The sequence below is a fragment of the Rattus norvegicus genome, chromosome 17, assembly GCF_036323735.1.
Source record: "Rattus norvegicus strain BN/NHsdMcwi chromosome 17, GRCr8, whole genome shotgun sequence".
NCBI classification, from domain to species: domain Eukaryota; kingdom Metazoa; phylum Chordata; class Mammalia; order Rodentia; family Muridae; genus Rattus; species Rattus norvegicus.
Genome location: NC_086035.1, coordinates 83,397,551 through 83,422,006, shown reverse-complemented (window position 1 = coordinate 83,422,006; position 24,456 = coordinate 83,397,551). Strand labels below are relative to the sequence as shown.

General features: G+C 38.9%; 1 protein-coding gene across 1 annotated transcript in view; it reads right to left on the bottom strand.

Annotated features, from left to right (window-relative positions):
- Positions 1-24,456, bottom strand: part of Malrd1 (MAM and LDL receptor class A domain containing 1) — a 712,187-nt gene that overhangs the window by 617,552 nt on the left and 70,179 nt on the right. Inside the window, exon 5 of the mRNA NM_001287618.3 lies at positions 18,530-18,626. Within this exon, the coding sequence (NP_001274547.3) occupies positions 18,530-18,626 (97 nt within the window). The remainder of the gene's footprint in view (positions 1-18,529; positions 18,627-24,456) is intronic.

Sequence of the window (24,456 nt, the reverse complement as noted above, 5' to 3'; positions counted from 1 at the left end):
GAGCACCGTAAACCCTGCTTGTTTTTCAACACTAAATCACATAGTAAAATCTCACATATTACATTTACAGAATGGTCATAAGTACGATGCAGTTTCCCTTGGAAATACTCTCTCAGTGTGTTAACATTCAATATGTATGTTCTAAAAATTTGTGTAGCCAGATTACATATTCATGATCAGAAAGAGGGAGAGAGAGAGAGGGAGGGAGAGAGAGAGAGAGAGAGAGAGAGAGAGAGAGAGAGAGAGAGATATCAAGACAGAGAGATAGACACTAGGAGAATAAATAACATGCCACTGGTTCTACAGTTTAATCAGATCACTCTCAGTCAAGCCTCAGACAAAACCATCATCAATATTCTCAAATCTACACTGACACTAAATGAAGCATCTAAGACTATAACTTGGTCAGGGAACTAATATGGTAAATGGCATCCTCTGTTGCTATAAATGAGGTCTACCCTGGAACTATCTTTTCTGAAGCTCTTTCTCATGTTGGCTAGTTTGGTAGAAAATTAGACTTGAAAGGAGACTTGATGTAATCCCTGTTTCTTCTGCCACTTGCAGAAAATTTCTACTCTCAGATTCAGAAATACGGAATTTAACTCTCAACATTTGTGTCTATGATAGGGGCAGGCTGCAAATGGTGCAGGAACTCTTTGGTCTTTGAAAATTTGGGCTCTGGTCATTTCAACATTCACTTTTACATATTTCTCAGTTTGTTAACTTCTCCTATATTGGTTCATGAAGAACTTTGATGAAAAGACAAACTCTATTGAAACTTCAGCTTACTTCTGTGATGCCAATTCTCCCAAAATCCAACTCTTTCCTAAGTCTTGAACTTGTCCTGGTGATGAAGTTTTAATCTCAGCATGATAACCTCTGATGACACTGAATTCTCCTTCTCATATCTTCATGTGGCCCACTCTGCAATGATCACCTGACTTAGCTTACTTTCTCTAGTACCTCAACTCTAGCAAGACAGTCATATGTTTCTTAGTGACACCAGAGAAGAACAGGTGGCATATATATAATGGTATTCCATAAGATCATACCACCTACTGACCTGGAACTATCTTAGTTTATTTGAGAACTCTCCATGGTGTTTGCTCAATAGCAGCTTTATCATACCAGCATCTGACAGCCTACAGCCTTACAAAGTCTTAAATTCTCTCCATAGTCTGTCATGTCTTTCTTACAATTGTCAAGACAGGGTGCTATTCTTTTTATCTTCTCATGTACTTTCAATATTCCCAAAGAAAAACTAAATACAGCACTCCATCAGGCACTGCCAATATGCCAATACAACTAACAGGCATAAAGATAGGACACAATCATGAAAACTGAAATTAGTTTATTTTTGCAATCATTCAGTTCTTCAGCAGGGCACCACCATGCTCGTCTCTTCAATCTTAGATAGCCTTCCAGGTCTTGACAACATCATCACTGTCAGTTAATTATCTTGCTTCATACAGTGGGGAAATAAGAGAAATCAGAAGAGACCTACATGAGCCAGACCTTTCATGCTGTATCCTGTCTTGTCCACATCTTACCCTGTCAGCTGCCCATGCCCCTCTCTGGACACAATTTTCATTTGTACAAACATTGTGTATATTGTGTATTTACAGATTCACTTCAGATGTTCCTCCTCTTTCCTTTATGGCTACATGTTTTCTTTCCCTGTGAGATCATTCCTTTTGGTGTCAAAACAACAGCATTTCATCTATCTTCAAAAGATTCACGTCTTCAGTATATTCTGTAAGGACTGCAGATTCTTACAAACTCCAACTCTTTTCCTGTGCTCACTCTTGAGCTTGTCCTAGTGAGACTTTTTTTCTTAATGTAAAATTTCTATTATCCAATGGAAAAAAATAAAAAAAATTTTCTATTATCCAAAATCCACTGCTTAGGCCATTTAAAATTTGTTACTTCAGTGTCATTTTTTGTATCTGCAGTTATAAAATAAAACCACACTGTACTTCCAAAATATTTCATCATTAAAACAAAACAAAAAACAAACACAAAAACAAAAACAAAAATCCATAGCTGTTACTGATAAGGTCCCACTCTCTCCACTGTCTTAGCCACTACCTTCTGTCACTGGAGATTTACCCACTCTGTGTTTTTTACACAAATGAAATGATGTGGCACTTGGATCTAGCTTCTTTTGCCTAGCATGTGTTCATAATACCTCCATGCTACTCTCTGAATTTTAGCAATATTTTTGTTCGAGTCACAGCATTATATAACCCATGCTGATCATAGACTCGCCATATTTTCATCTCTATCATCTTCCCAAGTTCCAGGAGTACAGGCATATATCCCCAGGACTTGCTATACTGATAAAGTTAAAGATGACCTTGAATTCATGACCCTTCTGCTTTTGCATTTCTCCTAAAGAGAATCGTTTCAAAGGATCCCTTCTGCGAGTGAGGCAGAAAAAGCATTTCCATGATCTTGTAGTAAACTAAGCTTATTCCTGCAGGCTTTTGCATTTACATATCTTGCTGAAATGTACATTTGTTGCACTCTAGACCCTTTGGCCTTTCTGCTCAATTACTATCTGTGCACTTAAAGTCAGCATGCTGAGTGTGCTATTTATAACTTTACTCGCTAACCCTCACCTCTGGTGCTTTATCTCAGTCCTAGGTTTTTCTACTCATAACTGAACATGAAATGCATTTCTTATTTACTTGTTTACTGAATGCAATGAATATCAGTTGTCTTTTGGCTATTATTTACTTTAATGCCTAGAAATATATTTGACAGAATACAGATGTTAAATACATTTTTATTTTTTTTATTTTTATTTTGTAGCAAATGACCAAATGACCAAAAAACCAGATTGGAAGATTGAAAGTATTTTCAGGTTCCTGGAAATCATCATATATTTTATTTGTGATAAAAGTGGTTCAATTGGTAATAGCAGGGATTTACCTATACACGCATAATTTGGTTTTGCATAATAAGAGTTCAAAATGATGAATATGCAAATCATCTTGAAATTAAAATACACTGGAAATAAAATTGCACATGCAATTTAGAAAATGATGACAATAGGTGAAGTCGGGATCCAACAACAACAATTACCATGACGCAATTAAAATGTTAATTTTTTTGGGTTCATATCAATGCTGCAAATCTTCCTTTTAGAAGTCTTATTATGGGCATAATTCAATGAAATGCTATATATTATCTCTAAGTTACCACTATTTATACAAGACTTTAAAAGAACTATAAGCAAAACTAGCAAAATATTTAAGTGAAAATTGCATTTAATTGGGATGTACTTCATATTGGTAGGTATTAAAAATTAATTTTTAAAAATTTAACTAGTTATCATTCTCTACCTCCAATCAAATGTATAAGCACAAATAAAGGTTTGTGTTTGGATGTGGTTCGAATGCATTGCCAATAAATATTCAGGAAGCTCATTTTATTTTAATGTATTCAATACAGTGGCTTGCAATCACTCGTAGATACCATATTCATTCTTTCTCCCCACCTCTGTCTCCCCTCTCCCTCCTTTTCTCCTCCCTCCTTCACTTCCTCTCTTACATTGTACTGCCATCTCAGTTTACAGAAATACTTCAGCTAGGTAGAGAAAAAAATCTCTCACCATCCGTAGAAGGGAATTTTGCCAACCAATTCAAAGCATCTAGACTAATGAAGTCACAGGTCTAAAGCGAGCCATCCTTCAAAGCTTATCTTACACAAACAGGTTGTGTGCAATTGGCCAGTAATTCTTATTCACTAGATAATAAATCCCAGGTCTCAAGGTTATTGCAGTAAAAGTTACAATTGACATCCCATTATGACCCTAGAGATTTTAGACAATTTATATCAGTTTTCTTTAACTCATAATGGATTTAAATTAATGATTATTGTTTCTTAACAGTTACTGGAAAGCTAACATTTTAAGGTAAGTAGGATTTTAGTTAACTGAATAATATTTAAACATCATGAAGATTCTAATTAAGCAATGATTTGTACATTGGTGTCATTTTACAAATGACACTGAAGCAAAGTTCTGAAAACCCAATCAAAAAATATTCACAGAATTTCACAATATTCTGATTATGAGCCACAGCATGCAATCATTATAAAAATTATAAGCATCAATTTATTCAAGAATCAATCAGTGTTATTCAAGAATCACTGATTAAACAGCACATTTTATTTTAGCATAGTCACAAGCATTCGTTTCTATTTTGTGCTTGTTACTTTGGGAAAGTCCAACTGATATTTCTTCCAAGAGATGTACCATGAGATTTGTACCTTGAGAAGGTATTTTTAGAAGTGTTGGAAATGTCTGAAAGATTCCTCCAACACCAAAACCCCGTCTATTTTAATTTCTCACCAAAAAAAATTTATAAAAATAATAATAATTAGGTATTTATATAAAGTTGTTACTAATTACAGTAAAAATGAATATACTCACACAAAAACAATAGGGCTATTTTCCTCCAAACATATAATTACAAAGGTAGGCATAAACTTTACTATCTGCAATTTTCAAGTTCAAAAGGCTACCACTGTTTTGTAAACTTATTTTTAATTTCTCTCTATGAGCTCAACATTTATTTCTTCTTTGTTCCTTTCTTTTTTGCTTTGTTTTGTTTGTTTTTTGAGACAAGGTTTCTGTATAAGCCTAACTGTCCTGAAACTTCCCCCTATAGACCAGGCTAACCTCAAATTCACAAAGATCTGCCTGTCTCAGTCTTTTAAGGGTTGGGATTAAAGGCTTGTGCCACCACTGCCCAGAATCTCCATCCTTTTTATTTAAGGTTGTTGTTCTGTTTTGTTTACTGAGCAGAGTCTTGTGGTATAATCCAAGATATCCTTAAACTTTGATCCTACTGTCTCAGTCTCTGGAGACCAATGTCCACAGGACTATCCCGCTATGCCCAGCTTTTATCCTTCCATGTTTTTGATTAATGCATATAATTATATTTAGAGTGATATCTCATAAAATAAAATTGGGTTACCTTTTTATCCAAGCTGACAGACTATGACTTCTAACAGTAATTTCTCTATGATTACAGCAAAGTTGGCGGTTTTATTATCCTTTTCTTTGTCTCCTCTGCACCTATTACCCCCACCATACTTTTATGCTCACTATCTGTTTCCGTTAGCCTTTGAGAAGATTATTCCAACATTTGAATATGTTCATACATTCGTCTTTCATATACCTATTGTCTTGCATCCATTAGATTTCTGGGAATGTGCACATTTTAACATTTTTCTTAGTTTAAGTAAGTGCTTCTAGCAAAATGCAGAAGTCTTACAGCCCTAAAAATTCTACATTATTCACTTTATGCTGAAGTTAGTGGTGTTACATTTCCATTTATTGAATGTACAGTATGATACAGAAATCTTCCAACAGTCTCAGTCTCTCTCTCTCTCTCTCTCTCTCTCTCTCTCTCTATATATATATATATATATATATATATATATATATATATATATATATATAAATGAGTGTGTGTATGTATGTAGCTAAAATGCAAATATAAATATCCAATATGCCATGCTGTAATTACTTATGCTTTTAGGGGGGAAATTTCACTATATCTGAATATTTTTTCAAGTTTATTGTTCTTCCCATATACTTGAAGTTATTCATTTTGCTCTGGTATTTTTTAGATTTTATGCTTCTGGTTATACCTAGAAAAAAATTGTCACAGTATGTCCTTTTAGAGATGTCCTTCTCGTGATGAATATACCAAGAGTAAAAATATAGAATATAAGAGACAAAATGGATTTTATCAGACAGCAGAAAATAGAAATTTATTCCTAACTAGGTAGACATTTTAGATTCTGAAGCACAAGTATATACTTAACTCATGAACCGTTCTCCCACTGCTTCTTTCTATTAGAACAAAAGTGAAAATTCAGGAGAATTTTATGCTCCCCAGCAAAGAAGGTCACTCATATAAGAATCAGCTCACCAATGACAAAGCCAAAACTCTCTTCTCTTCTTCTTTCTCTTTCCAGCCCCCAAATTGGGGTGTATTGAGTTCACCCATAAGCCAAGCAACATGAGAAAAACATTAAAATGTCACCTTCTCCTTCAGGTTCACAACAAGGGAGAGGAACAAGCTAAGTACATATGCATTTATTTTATAAAGTCATTTAACCATACTTGTGCGTATCTTACCAAACACATGTCTCAGTCTGGCTTGCCTCTGAAAGGATTTTTGGAAGGAAATTCCCAGAAGACATCCATTTGGCTTTGCTTCCATGTCTGATGATTCCACCTATTCCAACTCCCAGGATGTCAGGAAAGTAAATCACTGACTCTCTCTAACTGGGATTCCGCTTCTTATCCAAGAATCAGGAAAAAACCAGGACTCACACTTTATAATGCCAGGTTTGTTTTTAAGCATGGTTTTGCTCATTTCACAGAAAATGTCCTGATAACATAATTTAAAATGCAAGCACAATCTTCCTCCGCACTCTACCAGGCCTTGAGGAAGCCCTGGCACCAGTCTGCCCACATTAGTACTGATGATGAACTGTGCTTCTTTTGTTATATGACTGCCTCGAGTTGACTGCTCAGTCCCACTGGAAATTTGATGCTTTTTAATTTAACCACCTTTCACATTCTGGCCATTTACAGAATGCAGCCGCATCCCCGTGTGCCATTCTCAGCAATCACCCACCATGGTCCTGCTGACTTTCCCTGCCAAACTCTTCTTAACTATACCCCCAACTTTTTTTCTTCTAGTTTCATTTGTTTTGTTTGTTTGTTTTTTAAAGATTTATTTATTTATGTACAGCATTCTGCCTGCCTATGTGACTGCAGCCAGAAGAGGGCATCAGATCTCATTACAGATGGTTGTGAGCCACCATGTGTTTGCTGGGATTTGAACTCAGGACCTCTGGAAGAGCAGTCAGTGCTCTTAACCACTGAGCCATCTCTTCAGCCTCCCCCACCCTTTTTTTTAAAAAAAAATAAACAAGTTTATTTTGTACACTTCAAAAAGAGCATATGGCAATAACAGAACCACCTGTATACAAGTCACCTTTTAAAAAATGACTTATGTGTATGTTTGTCTGTGCACCAAATACATCCATATGGGCAGAGGCAAGAATAGGGTATCGAATCTCCTGAACTGGAGTTACAGGGGGCTGCAAGCTGCTAAGTAGGTGATGGGAATCGAACCAGAGTCCTCTGAAAAGGAAGAAAGCGCTCACTGAGCCTTCACTTCTACCCCCACATGACCTTTAATTCAATATCAGTTTACTGTCCTCTGACATCACCTTCCCAGCACCCCATTTTTATCTGAGGAGGTAACCACACAAGAACGTACTTATTGCTCCAAACGCCAATAACAGTGACTTAGGAAGTCAGGTCTCCTAATTTCCTTTGTAAACAAAGCACTAAACACTGCTGGGCCTTCATCTTCAAAGAATACAAAGGGTCTTTTTTTTTTTACTTGAATCTTCCATTCTTTTTATTCTCGTTGTTTTATTTATTTATTTATTTATTTATTTATTTATTTATTCGGTTTACATCCCAATTGCTGTCCCCCCACCTCCCAAACCCCCTCACATAGTCCCTCCCCTGTATGCCCTTCCCCTTCTCCTCTGAGAGGGTTGAGGCCCCTCCTGGGTATTCTCCCACCCAGGCACATCAAGTCTCTGCCGGGTTAGGTGCATCCTCTCCCACTGAGGTCAGACTAAGCAGCCCAGTTAGAGAAAAGGATCCCACAGACAGGGAAGAGTTTTAAGAACAGCCTCAAATCCAGTTGTTGGGGAATTCACATGAAGACCAAGCTGTGTATCTGCTACAGTCTTTTATAGCTTTCTAACATCCATGAGTAATAGGTCTAGACTGATAATACTACTTCCACGACTTCACTACTACTACTATTACTACTACTACTACTACTACTACTACTACTACTGATGATGATGATGATGATGATGATGATGATGATGATGATGATATTAATGTCATTCCATGACATCCCCCTCATCACAGCTTGGTTTTTCATGCATGTCTGACACCCACATTGATTGGAGACCTCAGTCTTAAATTCTAAAGTCATCTTCCCTAGTCTCAATTCCTACAGTGGTGTATAAAATTAGCATATAAAAGTCACAGTGTGAAACAATCAAACAAACAAAAACCTTGAAATGTGTAAAGGTTGACTCTGGGTTTGGTTAGAATGTTCACTTCCATGGAATCTCAAGTACATTATGACTAGAATGCCGTACTGAGTGAAACATTAGGAATGTTGCTGGTGTACTACCTGACCTCAGGTTTTGCTGTGATGTTCATTTTAATGTGATCACCTATTTACTCTACTCTTCTTCCTCCTTCTCTTCTTTTTCTCTTCCTTTTTTTAAAAGTTATTTGAAATTTTCACTCAAAACTTTACACTTCTCTTTTGAATATGTATTGTCACCCTTCTACCTTGGCCAAGATTCCAAAATAGCAATCACAGACAATTAGGAATTGCTTCAGTTTCCACAAATAATAGCAGAAAGAAAGTTCACATCTGAAAAAATAGTCGGGTCTTACAGGCAAGTTCCTCTGTCAAGTAACATTCAATTACAACCCTGTGAAAACTTGTAATGTAAATATAGTATCACTGACAGAAGGCTAGCAGCCAAAAAAAAAAAAAGATACAAACAATGTCTGGCCTCATTGCCTCTTTCCCTTTGAGGATGATTAACTAGACTGGCCAATAAATATATCTAGTTAGAAATCACTTTGACTGACCCAAATATCTGCAGAAAATAAAGAGAAAGTTTATGTGAACAGAGTCAGAAATAAATGTCTCATATCAAAGGCTGATTGAACACTGGCTGTGTTCTTGACTTAGGAATGCCACACAAGGTAAAAGAAAGGAAGAATATAAAGGGAGATTTGAACAGAGGAGCAGTCCTCAGTTGGGTAGCTTACCCTGCAATTCTGACAGCCTGCATTCTTCTGGTTTAATAAATGCTATCCTCTTTTCCTGAAACATCTTTGAGATTGAAAATCTGGTTATTAACTTTTTTTTTATTAACTTGAGTATTTCTTATATACATTTCGAGTGTTATTCCCTTTCCCGGTTTCCGGGCAAACGTTCCCCTGCCCCCCTCCCCTTCCTTATGGGTGTTCCCCTCCCAACCCTCCCCCCATTGCCGCTCTCCCCCCAAAAGTCTAGTTCACTGGGGGTTCAGTCTTAGCAGGACCCAGGGCTTCCCCTTCCACTGGTGCTCTTACTAGGATATTCATTGCTACCTATGAGGTCAGAGTCCAGGGTCAGTCCATGTATAGTCTTTAGGTAGTGGCTTAGTCCCTGGAAGCTCTGGTTGCTTGGCATTGTTGTACATATGGGGTATCGAGCCCCTTCAAGCTCTTCCAGTTCTTTCTCTGATTCCTTCAACGGGGGTCCAATTCTCAGTTCAGTGCTTTGCTGCTGGCATTCGCCTCTGTATATGCTGTATTCTGGCTGTGTTTCTCAGGAGAGATCTACATCCGGCTCCTGTCGGTCTGTACTTCTTTGCTTTATCCATCTTGTCTAATTGGGTGGCTGTATATGTATGGGCCACATGTGGGGCAGGCTCTGAATGGGTGTTCCTTCAGTCTCTGTTTTAATCTTTGCCTCTCTCTTCCCTGCCAAGGGTATTCTTCTTCCCCTTTTAAAGAAGGAGTGAAGCATTCACATTTTGATCATCCGTCTTGAGTTTCATTTGTTCTAGGCATCTAGGGTAATACAAGCATTTGGGCTAATAGCCACTTATCAATGAGTACATACCATGTATGTCTTTCTGTGATTGGGTTAGCTCACTCAGGATGATATTTTCCAGTTCTAACCATTTGCCCACGAATTTCATAAAGTCATTGTTTTTGATAGCTGAGTAATATTCCATTGTGTAGATGTACCACATTTTCTGTATCCATTCCTCTGTTGAAGGGCATCTGGGTTCTTTCCAGCTTCTGGCTATTATAAATAAGGCTGCAATGAACATAGTGGAGCACGTGTCTTTTTTATAAGTTGGGGCATCTTTTGGGTATATGCCCAAGAGAGGTATAGCTGGATCCTCAGGCAGTTCAATGTCCAATTTTCTGAAGAACCTCCAGACTGATTTCCAGAATGGTTGTACCAGTCTGCAACCCCACCAACAATGGAGGAGTGTTCCTCTTTCTCCGTATCCTCGCCAGCATTTGCTGTCACCTGAGTTTTTTTTTCCCAGAGATTTTTTTTTTATTAACTTGAGTATTTCTTATATACATTTCGAGTGTTATTCCCTTTCCCGGTTTCCGGGCAAACATCCCTCTCCCCCCTCCCCTTCCTTATGGGTGTTCCCCTCCCAACCCTCCCCCCATTGCCACCCTCCCCCCATAGACTAGTTCACTGGGGGTTCAGTCTTAGCAGGACCCAGGGCTTCCCCTTCCACTGGTGCTCTTACTAGGATATTCATTGCTACCTATGGGGTCAGAGTCCAGGGTCAGTCCATGTATAGTCTTTAGGTAGTGGCTTAGTCCCTGGAAGCTCTGGTTGCTTGGCATTGTTGTACTTTTGGGGTCTCGAGCCCCTTCAAGCTCTTCCAGTTCTTTCTCTGATTCCTTCAACAGGGGACCTATTCTTAGTTCAGTGGTTTGCTGCTGGCATTCGCCTCTGTATTTGCTGTATTCTGGCTGTGTCTCTCAGGAGCGATCTACATCCGGCTCCTGTCGGTCTGCACTTCTTTGCTTCATCCATCTTGTCTAATTGGGTGGCTGTATATGTATGGGCCACATGTGGGGCAGGCTCTGAATGGGTGTTCCTTCAGTCTCTGTTTTAATCTTTGCCTCTCCCTTCCATGCCAAGGGTATTCTTTTTCCTCATTTAAAGAAGGAGTGAAGCATTCACATTTTGATCATCCGTCTTGAGTTTCGTTTGTTCTAGGGATCTAGGGTAATTCAAGCATTTGGGCTAATAGCCACTTATCAATGAGTGCATACCACGTATGTCTTTCTGTGATTGGGTTAGCTCACTCAGGATGATATTTTCCAGTTCCAACCATTTGCCTATGAATTTCATAAACTCGTTTTTGATAGCTGAGTAATATTCCATTGTGTAGATGTACCACATTTTCTGTATCCATTCCTCTGTTGAAGGGCATCTGGGTTCTTTCCAGCTTCTGGCTATTATAAATAAGGCTGTGATGAACATAGTGGAGCACGTGTCTCTTTTATATGTTGAGGCATCTTTTGGGTATATGCCCAAGAGAGGTATAGCTGGATCCTCAGGCAGTTCAATGTCCAGTTTTCTGAGGAACCTCCAGACTGATTTCCAGAATGGTTTTACCAGTCTGCAATCCCACCAACAATGGAGGAGTGTTCCTCTTTCTCCACATCCTCGCCAGCATCTGCTGTCACCTGAGTTTTTGATCTTAGCCATTCTCACTGGTGTGAGGTGAAATCTCAGGGTTGTTTTGATTTGCATTTCCCTTATGACTAAAGATGTTGAACATTTCTTTAGGTGTTTCTCAGCCATTCGGCATTCCTCAGCTGTGAATTCTTTGTTTAGCTCTGAACCCCATTTTTAATAGGGTTATTTGTTTCCCTGCGGTCTAACTTCTTGAGTTCTTTGTATATTTTGGATATAAGGCCTCTATCTGTTGTAGGATTGCTAAAGATCTTTTCCCAATCTGTTGGTTGCCGTTTTGTCCTAACCACAGTGTCCTTTGCCTTACAAAAGCTTTGCAGTTTTATGAGATCCCATTTGTCGATTCTTGATCTTAGCGCATAAGCCATTGGTGTTTTGTTCAGGAAATTTTTTCCAATGCCTATGTGTTCCAGATGCTTCCCTAGTTTTTCTTCTATTAGTTTGAGTGTGTCTGGTTTGATGTGGAGGTCCTTGATCCACTTGGACTTAAGCTTTGTACAGGGTGATAAGCATGGATCGATCTGCATTCTTCTACATGTTGACCTCCAGTTGAACCAGCACCATTTGCTGAAAATGCTATCTTTTTTCCATTGGATGGTTTTGGCTCCTTTGTCAAAAATCAAGTGACCATAGGTGTGTGGCTTCATTTCTGGGTCTTCAATTCTATTCCATTGGTCTATCTGTCTGTCTCTGTACCAATACCATGCAGTTTTTATCACTATTGCTCTGTAATACTGCTTGAGTTCAGGGATAGTGATTCCCCCTGAAGTCCTTTTATTGTTGAGGATAGTTTTAGCTATCCTGGGTTTTTTGTTATTCCAGATGAATTTGCAAATTGTTCTGTCTAACTCTTTGAAGAATTAGATTGGTATTTTGATGGGGATTGCATTGAATCTGTAGATCGATTTTGGTAAAATGGCCATTTTTACTATATAAATCCTGCCAATCCATGAGCATGGGAGATCTTTCCATCTCTCGAGGTCTTCTTCAATTTCTTTCTTCAGTGTCTTGAAGTTCTTATTGTACAGATCTTTCACTTGCTTCGTTAAAGTCACACCGAGGTACTTTATATTATTTGGGTCTATTATGAAGGGTGTCGTTTCCCCAATTTCTTTCTCGGCTTGTTTCTCTTTTGTGTAGAGGAAGGCTACTGATTTATTTGAGTTAATTTTATACCCAGCCACTTTGCTGAAGTTGTTTATCAGCTTTAGTAGTTCTCTGGTGGAACTTTTGGGATCACTCAAATATACTATCATATCATCTGCAAATAGTGATATTTTGACTTCTTCTCTTCCGATCTGTATCCCCTTGACCTCCTTTTGTTGTCTGATTGCTCTGGCTAGAACTTCAAGAACTATATTGAATAAGTAGGGAGAGAGTGGGCAGCCTTGTCTAGTCCCTGATTTTAGTGGGATTGCTTCAAGTTTCTCTCCATTTAGTTTAATGTTAACAACTCGTTTGCTGTATATGGCTTTTACTATGTTTAGGTATGGGCCTTGAATTCCTATTCTTTCTAGGACTTTTATCATGAAGGGGTGTTGAATTTTGTCAAATGCTTTCTCAGCATCTAATGAAATGATCATGTGGTTTTGTTCTTTCAGTTTGTTTATATAATGGATCACGTTGATGGTTTTCCGTATATTAAACCATCCCTGCATGCCTGGGATGAAGCCTACTTGATCATGGTGGATGATTGTTTTGATGTGCTCTTGGATTCGGTTTGCCAGAAGTTTATTGAGTATTTTTGCATCGATATTTATAAGGGAAATTGGTCTGAAGTTCTCTTCCTTTGTTGGGTCTTTGTGTGGTTTAGGTATAAGAGTAATTGTGGCTTCATAGAAGGAATTCGGTAGTGCTCCATCTGTTTTAATTTTGTGGAATATTTGGATAATATTGGTATGAGGTCTTCTATGAAGGTCTGATAGAATTCGGCACTAAACCTGTCTGGACCTGGGCTCTTTTTGGTTGGGAGACCTTTAATTACTGCTTCTATTTCCTTAGGCATTATGGGGTTGTTTAACTGGTTTATCTGTTCCTGATTTAACTTTGATACCTGGTATCTGTCTAGGAAATTGTCCATTTCCTGTAGATTTTCAATTTTTGTTGAATATAGGTTTTTATACTAAGATCTGATGATTTTTTGAATTTCCTCTGAATCTGTAGTTATGTCTCCCTTTTCATTTCTGATTTTGTTAATTTGGACGCACTCTCTGTGTCCTCTCGTTAGTCTGGCTAAGGGTTTATCTATCTTGTTGATTTTCTCAAAGAACCAACTTTTGGTTCTGTTGATTTTTTCTATGGTCCTTTTTGTTTCTACTTGGTTGATTTCAGCTCTGAGTTTGATTATTTCCTGCCTTCTACTCCTCCTGGGTGTATTTGCTTCTTTTTGTTCTAGAGCTTTTAGGTGTGCTGTCAAGCTGCTGACATATGCTCTTTCCTGTTTCTTTCTGCAGGCACTCAGCGCTATGAGTTTTCCTCTTAGCACAGCTTTCATTGTGTCCCATAAGTTTGGGTATGTTGTACCTTCATTTTCATTAAATTCTAAAAAGTTTTAATTTATTTCTTTATTTCTTCCTTGACCAGATTATCATTGAGTAGAGCATTGTTCAATTTCCACGTATATGTGGGCATTCTTCCCTTATTCTTATTGAAGACCAGCTTTAGGCCGTGGTGGTCTGATAGCACGCATGGTATTATTTCTATCTTTCTGTACCTGTTGAGGCCCGTTTTTTGACCAATTATATGGTCAATTTTGGAGAAAGTACCATGAGGAGCTAAGAAGAAGGTATATCCCTTTGCTTTAGGATAGAATGTTCTATAAATATCTGTTAAGTCCATTTGGCTCATGACTTCTCTTACTCTGTCTATGTCTCTGTTTAATTTCTGTTTCCATGATCTGTCCATGGATGAGAGTGGGGTGTTGAAATCTCCTACTATTGTTGTGTGAGGTGCAATGTGTGTTTTGAGCTTTAGTAAGGTTTCTTTTACATATGTAGGTGCCCTTGTATTTGGGGCATAGATATTTAGGATTGAGAGTTCATCTTGGTGGATTTTTCCTTTGATGAATATGAAGTGTCCTTCCTTATCTTTTTTGATGACTTTTAGTTGAAAATTGATTTTATTTGATATCAGAATGGCTACTCCAGCTTGGTTCTTCTGACCATTTGCTTGGGAAGTTGTTTTCCAGCCTTTCACTCTGAGGTAGTGTCTGTTTTGTCTCTGAGGTGTGTTTCCTGTAGGCAGCAGAAGGCAGGGTCCTCGTTGCTTATCCAGTTTGTTAATCTATGTCTTTTTATTGGGGAGTTGAGGCCATTGATGTTGAGAGATATTAAGGAATAGTGATTATTGCTTCCTGTTATATTCATATTTGGATGTGAGGTTATGTTTGTGTGCTTTTCTTCTCTTTGTTTGGTTGCCAAGACGATTACTTTCTTGCTTCTTCTAGGGTATAGCTTGCCTCCTTATGTTGGGCTTTACCATTTATTATCCTTTGTAGTACTGGATTTGTAGAAAGATATTGTGTAAATTTGATTTTGTCATGGAATATCTTGGTTTCTCCATCTATATTAATTGAAAGTTTTGCAGGATACAGTAACCTGGGCTGGCATTTGTGTTCTCTTAGGGTCTGTATGACATCAGTCCAGGATCTTCTGGCCTTCATAGTTTCTGGCGAAACGTCTGGTGTGATTCTGATAGGTCTGCCTTTATATGTTACTTGACCTTTTTCCCTTACTGCTTTTAATATTCTTTCTTTATTTTGTGCGTTTGGTGTTTTGACTATTATGTGACGGGAGGTGTTTCTTTTCTGGTCCAATTTATTTGGAGTTCTGTAGGCTTCTTGTATGCCTATGGGTATCTCTTTTTTTAGGTTAGGGAAGTTTTCTTCTATGATTTTGTTGAAGATATTTACTGGTCCTCTGAGCTGGGAGTCTTCACTCTCTTCTATACCTATTATCCTTAGGTTTGATCTTCTCATTGAGTCCTGGATTTCCTGTATGTTTTGGACCAGTAGCTTTTTCCGCTTTACATTATCTTTGACAGTTGAGTCAATGATTTCTATGGAATCTTCTGCTCCTGAGATTCTCTCTTCCATCTCTTGTATTCTGTTGGTGAAGCTCGTATCTACAGCTCCTTGTCTCTTCTTTTGGTTTTCTATATTCAGGGTTGTTTCCATGTGTTCTTTCTTGATTGCTTCTATTTCCATTTTTAATTCCTTCAACTGTGTGATTGTGTTTTCCTGGAATTCTTTCAGGGATTTTTGTGACTCCTCTCTATGGTCTTCTACTTGTTTATTTATGATTTCCTGGAATTCTTTCAGGGATTTTTGTGACTCCTCTCTATGGGCTTCTACTTGTTTATTTCTGATTTCCTGGAATTCTTTCAGGGATTTTTGCGATTCCTCTCTGTAGGCTTCTACTTGTTCTTTAAGGGAGTTCTTCACGTCTTTCTTGAAGTCCTCAAGCATCATGATCAAATATGATTTTGAAACTAGATCTTGCTTTTCTGGTGTGTTTGGATATTCCATGTTTGTTTTGATGGGAGAATTGGGCTCCGATGGTGCCATATAGTCTTGGTTTCTGTTGCTTGGGATCCTGCGCTTGCCTCTGGCCATCAGATTATCTCTAGTGTTACTTAGTTCTGCTATTTCTGACAGTGGCTAGACTGTCCTATAAGCCTGTGTGTCAGGAGTGCTGTAGACCTGTTTTCCTGTTTTCTTTCAGCCAGTTATGGGGACAGAGTGTTCTGCTTTCGGGCATGTAGTTTTTCCTCTCTACAGGTTCTCAGCTGTTCCTGTGGGCCTGTGTCTTGAGTTCACCAGGCAGGTCACTTGCAGTAGAAAAGTTGGTCTTACCTGTGGTCCCGAGGCTCAAGTTCGCTCGCGGTGTGCTGCCCTCGAGCTCTCTGCCGCGGCAGCAACCAGGAAGATCTGCGCCACCGTTTCCGGGAGCTTCAGTGCACCAGGGTTCCAGATGTCGTTTGGTGTTTTCCTCTGGAATCAGTCATGTGTGCAGAATGCAGTCTCTTCTTGTTTCCCAGGCGTGTCTGGCTCTCTGAAGGTTTAGCTCTCCCTCCCACGGGATTTGGGTGCAGAGAACTGTTTATCTGGTCTGTTCCTTCAGGTCCCAGTGGTGTCTCAGACGTAGCGGTCCTGCCACTCCTGGGCCCTCCCCCACGGGAACCCAGAGGCCTTATACAGTTTCCTCTTGGGCCAGGGATGTGGGCCGTGGTGGGCAGTGTTGGTGGTCTCTTCCGCTCTGCAGCCTCAGGAGTGCCCACCTGACCAGGCGGTGAGGTCTCTCTCCCACGGGGTCTGGGAGCAGAGAGCTGCTGCAGGCCGGGATCCGCGCGTGTGGGACTCCCGGTAAACACAGGAAGTGCCCGGTCCTAGAGGATTTCTGCCTCTGTGTGTCCCGAGTTCACCAGGCAGGTCTCTTGCAGCAGAAAAGTTGGTCTTACCTGTGGTCCGAGGCTCAAGTTTGCTCGGGGGGTGCTGCCCACGAGCTCTCTTCAGCGGCAGCAACCAGGAAGATCTGTGCCGCCGTTTCCTGGGAGTTTCGGTGCACCAGGGTTCCAGATGGTGTTTGGTGTTTTCCTCTGGCGTCCGAGATGTGTGCAGAATGCATTCTCTTCTGGTTTCCCAGGCATATCTGCCTCTCTGAAGGTTTAGCTTTCCCTCCCATGGGATTTGGGTGCAGAGCTGGTTATTAACTTTTAAGGCTGCTTAGAGTGAAATGTATTCCCCTGAACTATTGATTTCAATGTATTGTATGGTGGTTTCTTGTGTGATATACAATGCACATTGCTAATACAGGCCTTTAGGTGGTTCAGTATTAGAAGGACAGTTGCAGACCCCATAAATCCTACATATCTACAAATTCTATTTTATCATGGTTAACAATGGTTAAATTTCATATGCAATACAAATACTCATTAAAAAATCCTTGTTCTATCAGAAGAAAACCCAACATACCTCCTTGGATCCTGAATCATTAATTACCATAACTTCCAGATATTTGACTTAAGTTCAAACATGGATCCCCTTTTGACCAAATAATGTCTAGAGTTTGGATGTGAGTTGAACTCCGCAATGGTTTTTTGTTTTGGAGTTTGATCCTCTGTGTGACAACATTAAGAGATGTTGGGGTCATTAAGTGGTGGATCTTAGTCAGGATTTCAATAAACCAAATGGGACATAACTACAGAAGAGATGTAATGCAATTCTTGTGGGATCCCAGTTAATTCTCATGAAAGGTTGTTGTAAAAAAAAATCAAAGTCCAGATTCCTATCTTGTGTTTCTTCCCATCATATGCTCTTTTCCTTTTAAATACTCTTTTCTATGATGTCATCCACAATGATGTATTTGTGACATGAAGTTGTCACCAGAGTGGATAATATACTATTGAAACTCTATAACTATGAGCTAAATTAACTTATTTTCATTATATAGTACCTAGTCTAAAGCATTTCATTATAACAGAAAATTGACTATTGCAATAAGCTATATTATTCTGGTATATTATATTAAACTACAATGAAATAAAAAGGTAAAGTAAAATAATATATATATACATAAACCTTGCTTATTTGATTAATTTTTAATCCTAATAAAATTATAATTTTAACACTGAACTTCCCATTAGAAAAATATAAAAATATAATTGAATGTTAATTGAGTAATAAAATTAAAAGGTCAATATTGATGACTTCTTAGATTTGTTGTACATAGATATCCATATATTTTTGTTTCATCCTATGTAGAGGATAGATTACAATTATGCTTTTCTTCTTGTTTGTACCTTACAGTTGATTATCAAAGTTATTCTCTAATGAGGCCATTTCAAGTATATGGAAGCCAGTTTACTGCCAACCTCCTGGAAACATGGAAATCTCTAGTTTAGATTTAGTTAGGCAGTGCAACAATAACTGAGAGATTAAAAACCAACACAAAATCATCCTACTTAATCCTCTATTGCATCAGAGTTTGCGAAAGAGCCTATCTTCACTTCCAAGATAAACAAGTCATTGCTAAACAGTGTATTAGAGAAATGCAAGGTATCTACTATTAAAACGCCACAGAAACCCAGAACAAATGAAAGGCATGGCAATGCTTAAATTTTTAAAGACTAAGAATCAGTATGAGAGAAAATGTTCTTACCATCTGCGGGCACGCAACCTGAACTGAAAGATATGTCATCGATAGCCAAAACTTCTTCCTGCCCATGAGTTGCAAGCATTTGAGCTTGAAAAATGACCTGCAAAATAAAGATAAAACAAATGAAAAACACAGAACAGCAGGCTTCACTGTCTCACGATGCTATAGAAGAAAGCATTCAAATACTATATACAATCTGGAAGTACTCAGGTACCTCACTGATTTCAAGGAAAGTGGATCAAAGAAAATATTTTCTAGAACAAAACAGCATAGCCCTCATTGTACTGCAGATATAGAGTATGGATAGGGGGCCATGTCCATGACCTCATGCAGATTCCCTCATATAGCTACCTTACGTTTTGAATTCCAGCATATTTCATGTATGTCTGCACATATCTACCATTTAACAGCTTTTGAGCCTACGTTCCATCGGACTTCTGGACCTTGGCAACTTGTTTCATTTTTTATTTCTAATTCTTCACATTTTATTTACAGTTTTGCTTGAATTCCCTTTGTGCCATCATCTTATACACTGCTAGCCATTAATTGAATCAATACTAAGAAAACTGACTTACAAAGAGTGAGTTTCATGTTATGATGTATAGACCTCCTAAGTCTACACAGCGGAAAATATCCTGCTATGATGAATCCATAGTGAGGATCCACTCTATTGTCTGACTACCTAAATAAATAAACAACCAGTGTGTTGATGGGTGTTTTATACCAACCTCACCAAGGAGTGCCAATGACACTTGTGGCTTCATTCAGGTGTGTATCAAGAATGTGCACATTGTTCAGCCGTGTTCATTACATAAACACTATCACTTTTAAAAGCCAACATCCTTTTGGGGTTAGTTATTAGTATGGATCCACCAAAACAATTCCTTATCCTGAGTTGCATTTATTTGATACTATACAATATGATATGCCAGTATTACTCCTTGCAAGGACAATGGTGCCAGCCATCCTATTAAAAATCCAATAAAATACGTGGAACACCTGTTGTGGAACCTTAACTTTAAGTGTCAAACACTCAAAAATAAAAAAACCCTCAAAACAGGAAAAACTGAAGGAATCGTGGAAAGCAGAATCATATTGGAAAGATGCCAAAAACATTGCTAGAGATGATTTCTAAGGAAAAAAGTATGCAGATTCCCTCCTATAGCCACCTTACGTTTTGCATTTTCATATGTATATGCATAATAGTTCTTATAAAAATAACCCATATGAGGGGCTGAAGCAATGCTTCAGTGGTTAAGAGCAAGAGTTACTCTTCCAGAAGATCTGGATTTTGGTTCCCAGCACCCACACAGAATTTCACAAACATTTCTGTAACCCCAATCCCAGGGGGCTGAACATCCTTTCTGATCTATGCAGGTATTAGACATGCAGGTGGTTCAGACATTCATTCACGTAAAACACTCATACACATCAAATAAAAATAAATCTAAAAATCAACAAATAACCCATAGGTCCATATGGTATATTTATAAAAAGAAAAAAAATTGTACCAAAAGAGGTAACTGAGGTACAGATCAATGGGGGTTAAGAGTTGCCTTACATGCATGTGGCCTTGGTGACTCTCCTCAAAGCTCTTTCAGCACGATGCCATTTTTTAATTTAATTTTTATTGGATGTTTTTATTTACATTTCAAATGTCATTCCCTTTCCTGATTTCCTGTGCATAAGCCCCCTATCCCATCCCCCCCCTTCTTCTAGAAGGGTGTTCCCCCTCTCCAACCAAACCCCTGGACTTCCAGCAGGAGAAACAGGAGAGTTCAAAGTTCAAGATGATGCTTAATCATATAAAGAATCAGAGGCCATTCTGAGTGTCACGAGACCCAATATCAAAAGAGAGACAAGGATTGGTTGGAAAACAACAATGGCTACTGTTCCAAAGCACCAGGGTTTGATTCCCAGAACCCTGATGGTTGCTCACATCCATCTGTACTCCAGTCCCAGAGGATCCAAAAAACCTCTTTTGTCTTCCACAGATATTACGCACACACACCGGATATAGATTTGCATGCAGGCACTCACATATACACATTAAACAAACAAACAAAATTTTTAAGGAATAAAACATGCTGGGTGCATAGCATTAAGTGTTATTAATTCCTGTTATTACATTAAGATATGACAGCTATTCTGTGGATCATACTTGTGGATAAGAACTTTTCCAGATGTCTGTGCTTCTTAGCTCCTGCTGAGTTAAGCATTTCCCCACAGACACCATATTTAAAGTCAGAAGCAGTAATAAATGTCTGTTCCATCACTACCCTCATTTCTGTTTCTCCCCAAAAGATCACCCATCATTAGAGTTAAGCTAGTATCCAGCCTGAAGAAACACATATATTACTTCACAGATGTCTGCCACTCTCCTGGGCTCTCCTTCCTTGCCTCTGCCGCCTGCCAGGCATCTCCTCACAAATGAGAAAAGTTACTTCTAATTCATTACACACCGCACTCTCTCTCCAAATTGAAGCTCTCACTTCACTCATTTGCTGACAATGAGCCAGGCTATGACTGTGCAATGCTCAAAACTCCAAAATGACCTTTAGAACCGCTTTCTCCTCAGGTCTCACGTCTCATCAACCAGCACCCATTAAGTCCATTTTCCTTCTAGCCTTGTCCCTACTCCCATTTCCTTGTGCCTGATCTATTGAGGCTGCCTTTAAATTTCCTTCCTGCCCTAATCCTCTCCTCATTAGAGTTCGCAATAGATATTATATGTTTATTTGGCTCAGCTAAATCGCAGGCTAACTTGCTATAACTGAAGAGAAGTTATTGTGCAAATTGTCTGCCATTGGAGCCCCCAAGCTCAGCCAAGGAAAACCTTTTTCTTCAGAGAGGAGAGGTTTCTCTAAGAAAAATTTGCTAATGGATCTGAGAGGTTACAAAACACAAAGCTCATCAGATTTAAATACATAAACCCACCAAACAGATTCAAACAAAAATATTTCCCCCAGGGATGTTGGTTATTATCTAGAAAAAAAATTCAAAGTAAGTAAAAACCCCAGGTAATGAGAAGGAGCCAGGTCCCATGAAGGGCCAATGTCAGAAGCGATGCTGGCTTATGGTAGTATCGTTTCCACACCAAAAAAAAAAAGATATATAATATTCCTGGTTTATCCAAAGTTTTCTCTGAAAAATGTATGCTATTTGTATACATTTCTGAGCAAAGTAGTCTCAGAAAAGGGAAGTAGAAGAGAAATGGAAAAGAAAAGGAGACAGGAAAAGAAGAAAAGAGAAGAGAAAAGGAAAGAGGTCAGCAGATTGTAAGACAGGCAATAGAGTCAGGGGTTATGGCATCAGGAGGCAGGGAATACCCTACACAGATTCAACAATAAAATCAGACAAATTTATTTGCCCCCAGACATTTTAGAGAAAATGACCTCTGAGTGGAGACAAAAGGTCCCCTCCCAGGACAATTGATTTAAATGTTAGAGGAAGATGTAATGTCAGATCAATAAGAGACCTGACTTAACAATAAGTACCTGACCATAAATTTTATCATTACATAACTATATAGATAAATGACACAGGATAAGTGAAGAAAAGGCACATATCATTAGAACATCCTTAATTCATTCTGTATATTCAATTACCTTCCAATTACTCTCTTTTCTTTTCCTTGTGTTTTTAGACACTGTCTCTTTAAAGAGACCTGGCTGGACTTGAATGTAGACTCTCCTGACTCAGTTTTCCAAGTGCTGGAGTTGTAAGCCTATGTCAGCACACCTAGCTGTCATTTTACACTCTAGAAATTTAAAACAATACTAAACTAATCACATGGATCTGTAGTATTTTAAAACTATAGAAATTCACTAACAATGAAAGTGCATTGTAATTTTATCCAACACATCATATGAAAAAATATTTACTGAGTTCTATGCAGGTGAGTTGACTGCTTTTGGAGGTTCTGGTTTTTATCTCTCTCTTCTGAAACAGTTTAATTAGAGTCAGTATAGACAATTGTTATCATTCAGTAACTAAGTGATTGCCATCTGAGACCAAACTTCTGTAGATTCTAACATGGCACGACTACGTGATGGGTTATTAAACTCTGTAAAGATCAAAGCCTCAGTGTTAAAATGGGGGCAAATCATCATTCTTCCTCAGAGTATTCCCAGAGGGGCTAGTTAAATTATACCATGAAGTACTAAATGCAATCGCTTCACTTCAGTAAATGTTCAACAAATGATAGTTGCTACCATGCCCCAAATATCTTCATAACATCTATGAAACGCTGTCATCTTTCTTCATAAGGCCACCTCCTTGTTCATGGACCAGGACATCCTTGGAAATTAAAACACTTCAATTTTATTAAGGAGCAAAACGAGTGTTTTTTCAGATAAAAGAGATAAAGGGCCCTGGGTGACAACCAGCTTCAGGGGATTTCCCCAGAACTCACATTAACCTGGAATGTGGCTGTCACTGACTGAAATAACTTATCTAGCTATTTCTGAAGGAAGCATGTATGGTTTTAAACTATCGGAAGTCAGCATGAAGGGAGAATGGCAGAGAATGAAATAATTCCTGCGGGCTTCCAAGTTGCTGAGGCAGCAGATATAATATGGACGCACTGATTACAAAATTCCTAAAATAGTCTCTCACAAAAGCTCTTCAAAACAAGATAGTGGCTGACAGTGGTCCCCATTATGAGCACAGCACATCTCTGCAGCTCGCCACACAGCAGTGAATGAACATCTGCCCACTTGCTGACAGGACAAAATTAAAGGTATCTGCAGTCTAAAAGCATGGGTATAGCCTAAGCATCCCAGGAGCCTTGCGCTCCAATCCTCTTTTTTTTTTTTTTTTTTATTAACTTGAGTATTTCTTATATACATTTCGAGTGTTATTCCCTTTCCCGGTTTCCGGGCAAACATCCCCCTCCCCCCTCCCCTTCCTTATGGGTGTTCCCCTCCCAACCCTCCCCCCATTGCCGCCCTCCCCCCATAGACTAGTTCACTGGGGGTTCAGTCTTAGCAGGACCCAGGGCTTCCCCTTCCACTGGTGCTCTTACTAGGATATTCATTGCTACCTATGGGGTCAGAGTCCAGGGTCAGTCCATGTATAGTCTTTAGGTAGTGGCTTAGTCCCTGGAAGCTCTGGTTGCTTGGCATTGTTGTACTTTTGGGGTCTCGAGCCCCTTCAAGCTCTTCCAGTTCTTTTTCTGATTCCTTCAATAGGGGACATATTCTCAGTTCAGTGGTTTGCTGCTGGCATTCGCCTCTATATTTGCTGTATTCTGGCTGTGTCTCTCAGGAGCGATCTACATCCGGCTCCTGTCGGTCTGCACTTCTTTGCTTCATCCATCTTGTCTAATTGGGTGGCTGTATATGTATGGGCCACATGTGGGGCAGGCTCTGAATGGGTGTTCCTTCAGTCTCTGTTTTAATCTTTGCCTCTCCCTTCCCTGCCAAGGGTATTCTTTTTCCTCATTTAAAGAAGGAGTGAAGCATTCACATTTTGATCATCCGTCTTGAGTTTCGTTTGTTCTAGGGATCTAGGGTAATTCAAGCATTTGGGCTAATAGCCACTTATCAATGAGTGCATACCATGTATGTCTTTCTGTGATTGGGTTAGCTCACTCAGGATGATATTTTCCAGTTCCAACCATTTGCCTACGAATTTCATAAACTCGTTGTTTTTGATAGCTGAGTAATATTCCATTGTGTAGATGTACCACATTTTCTGTATCCATTCCTCTGTTGAAGGGCATCTGGGTTCTTCCAGTTTCTGGCTATTATAAATAAGGCTGCGATGAACATAGTGGAGCACGTGTCTCTTTTATATGTTGAGGCATCTTTTGGGTATATGCCCAAGAGAGGTATAGCTGGATCCTCAGGCAGTTCAATGTCCAATTTTCTGAGGAACCTCCAGACTGATTTCCAGAATGGTTTTACCAGTCTGCAATCCCACCAACA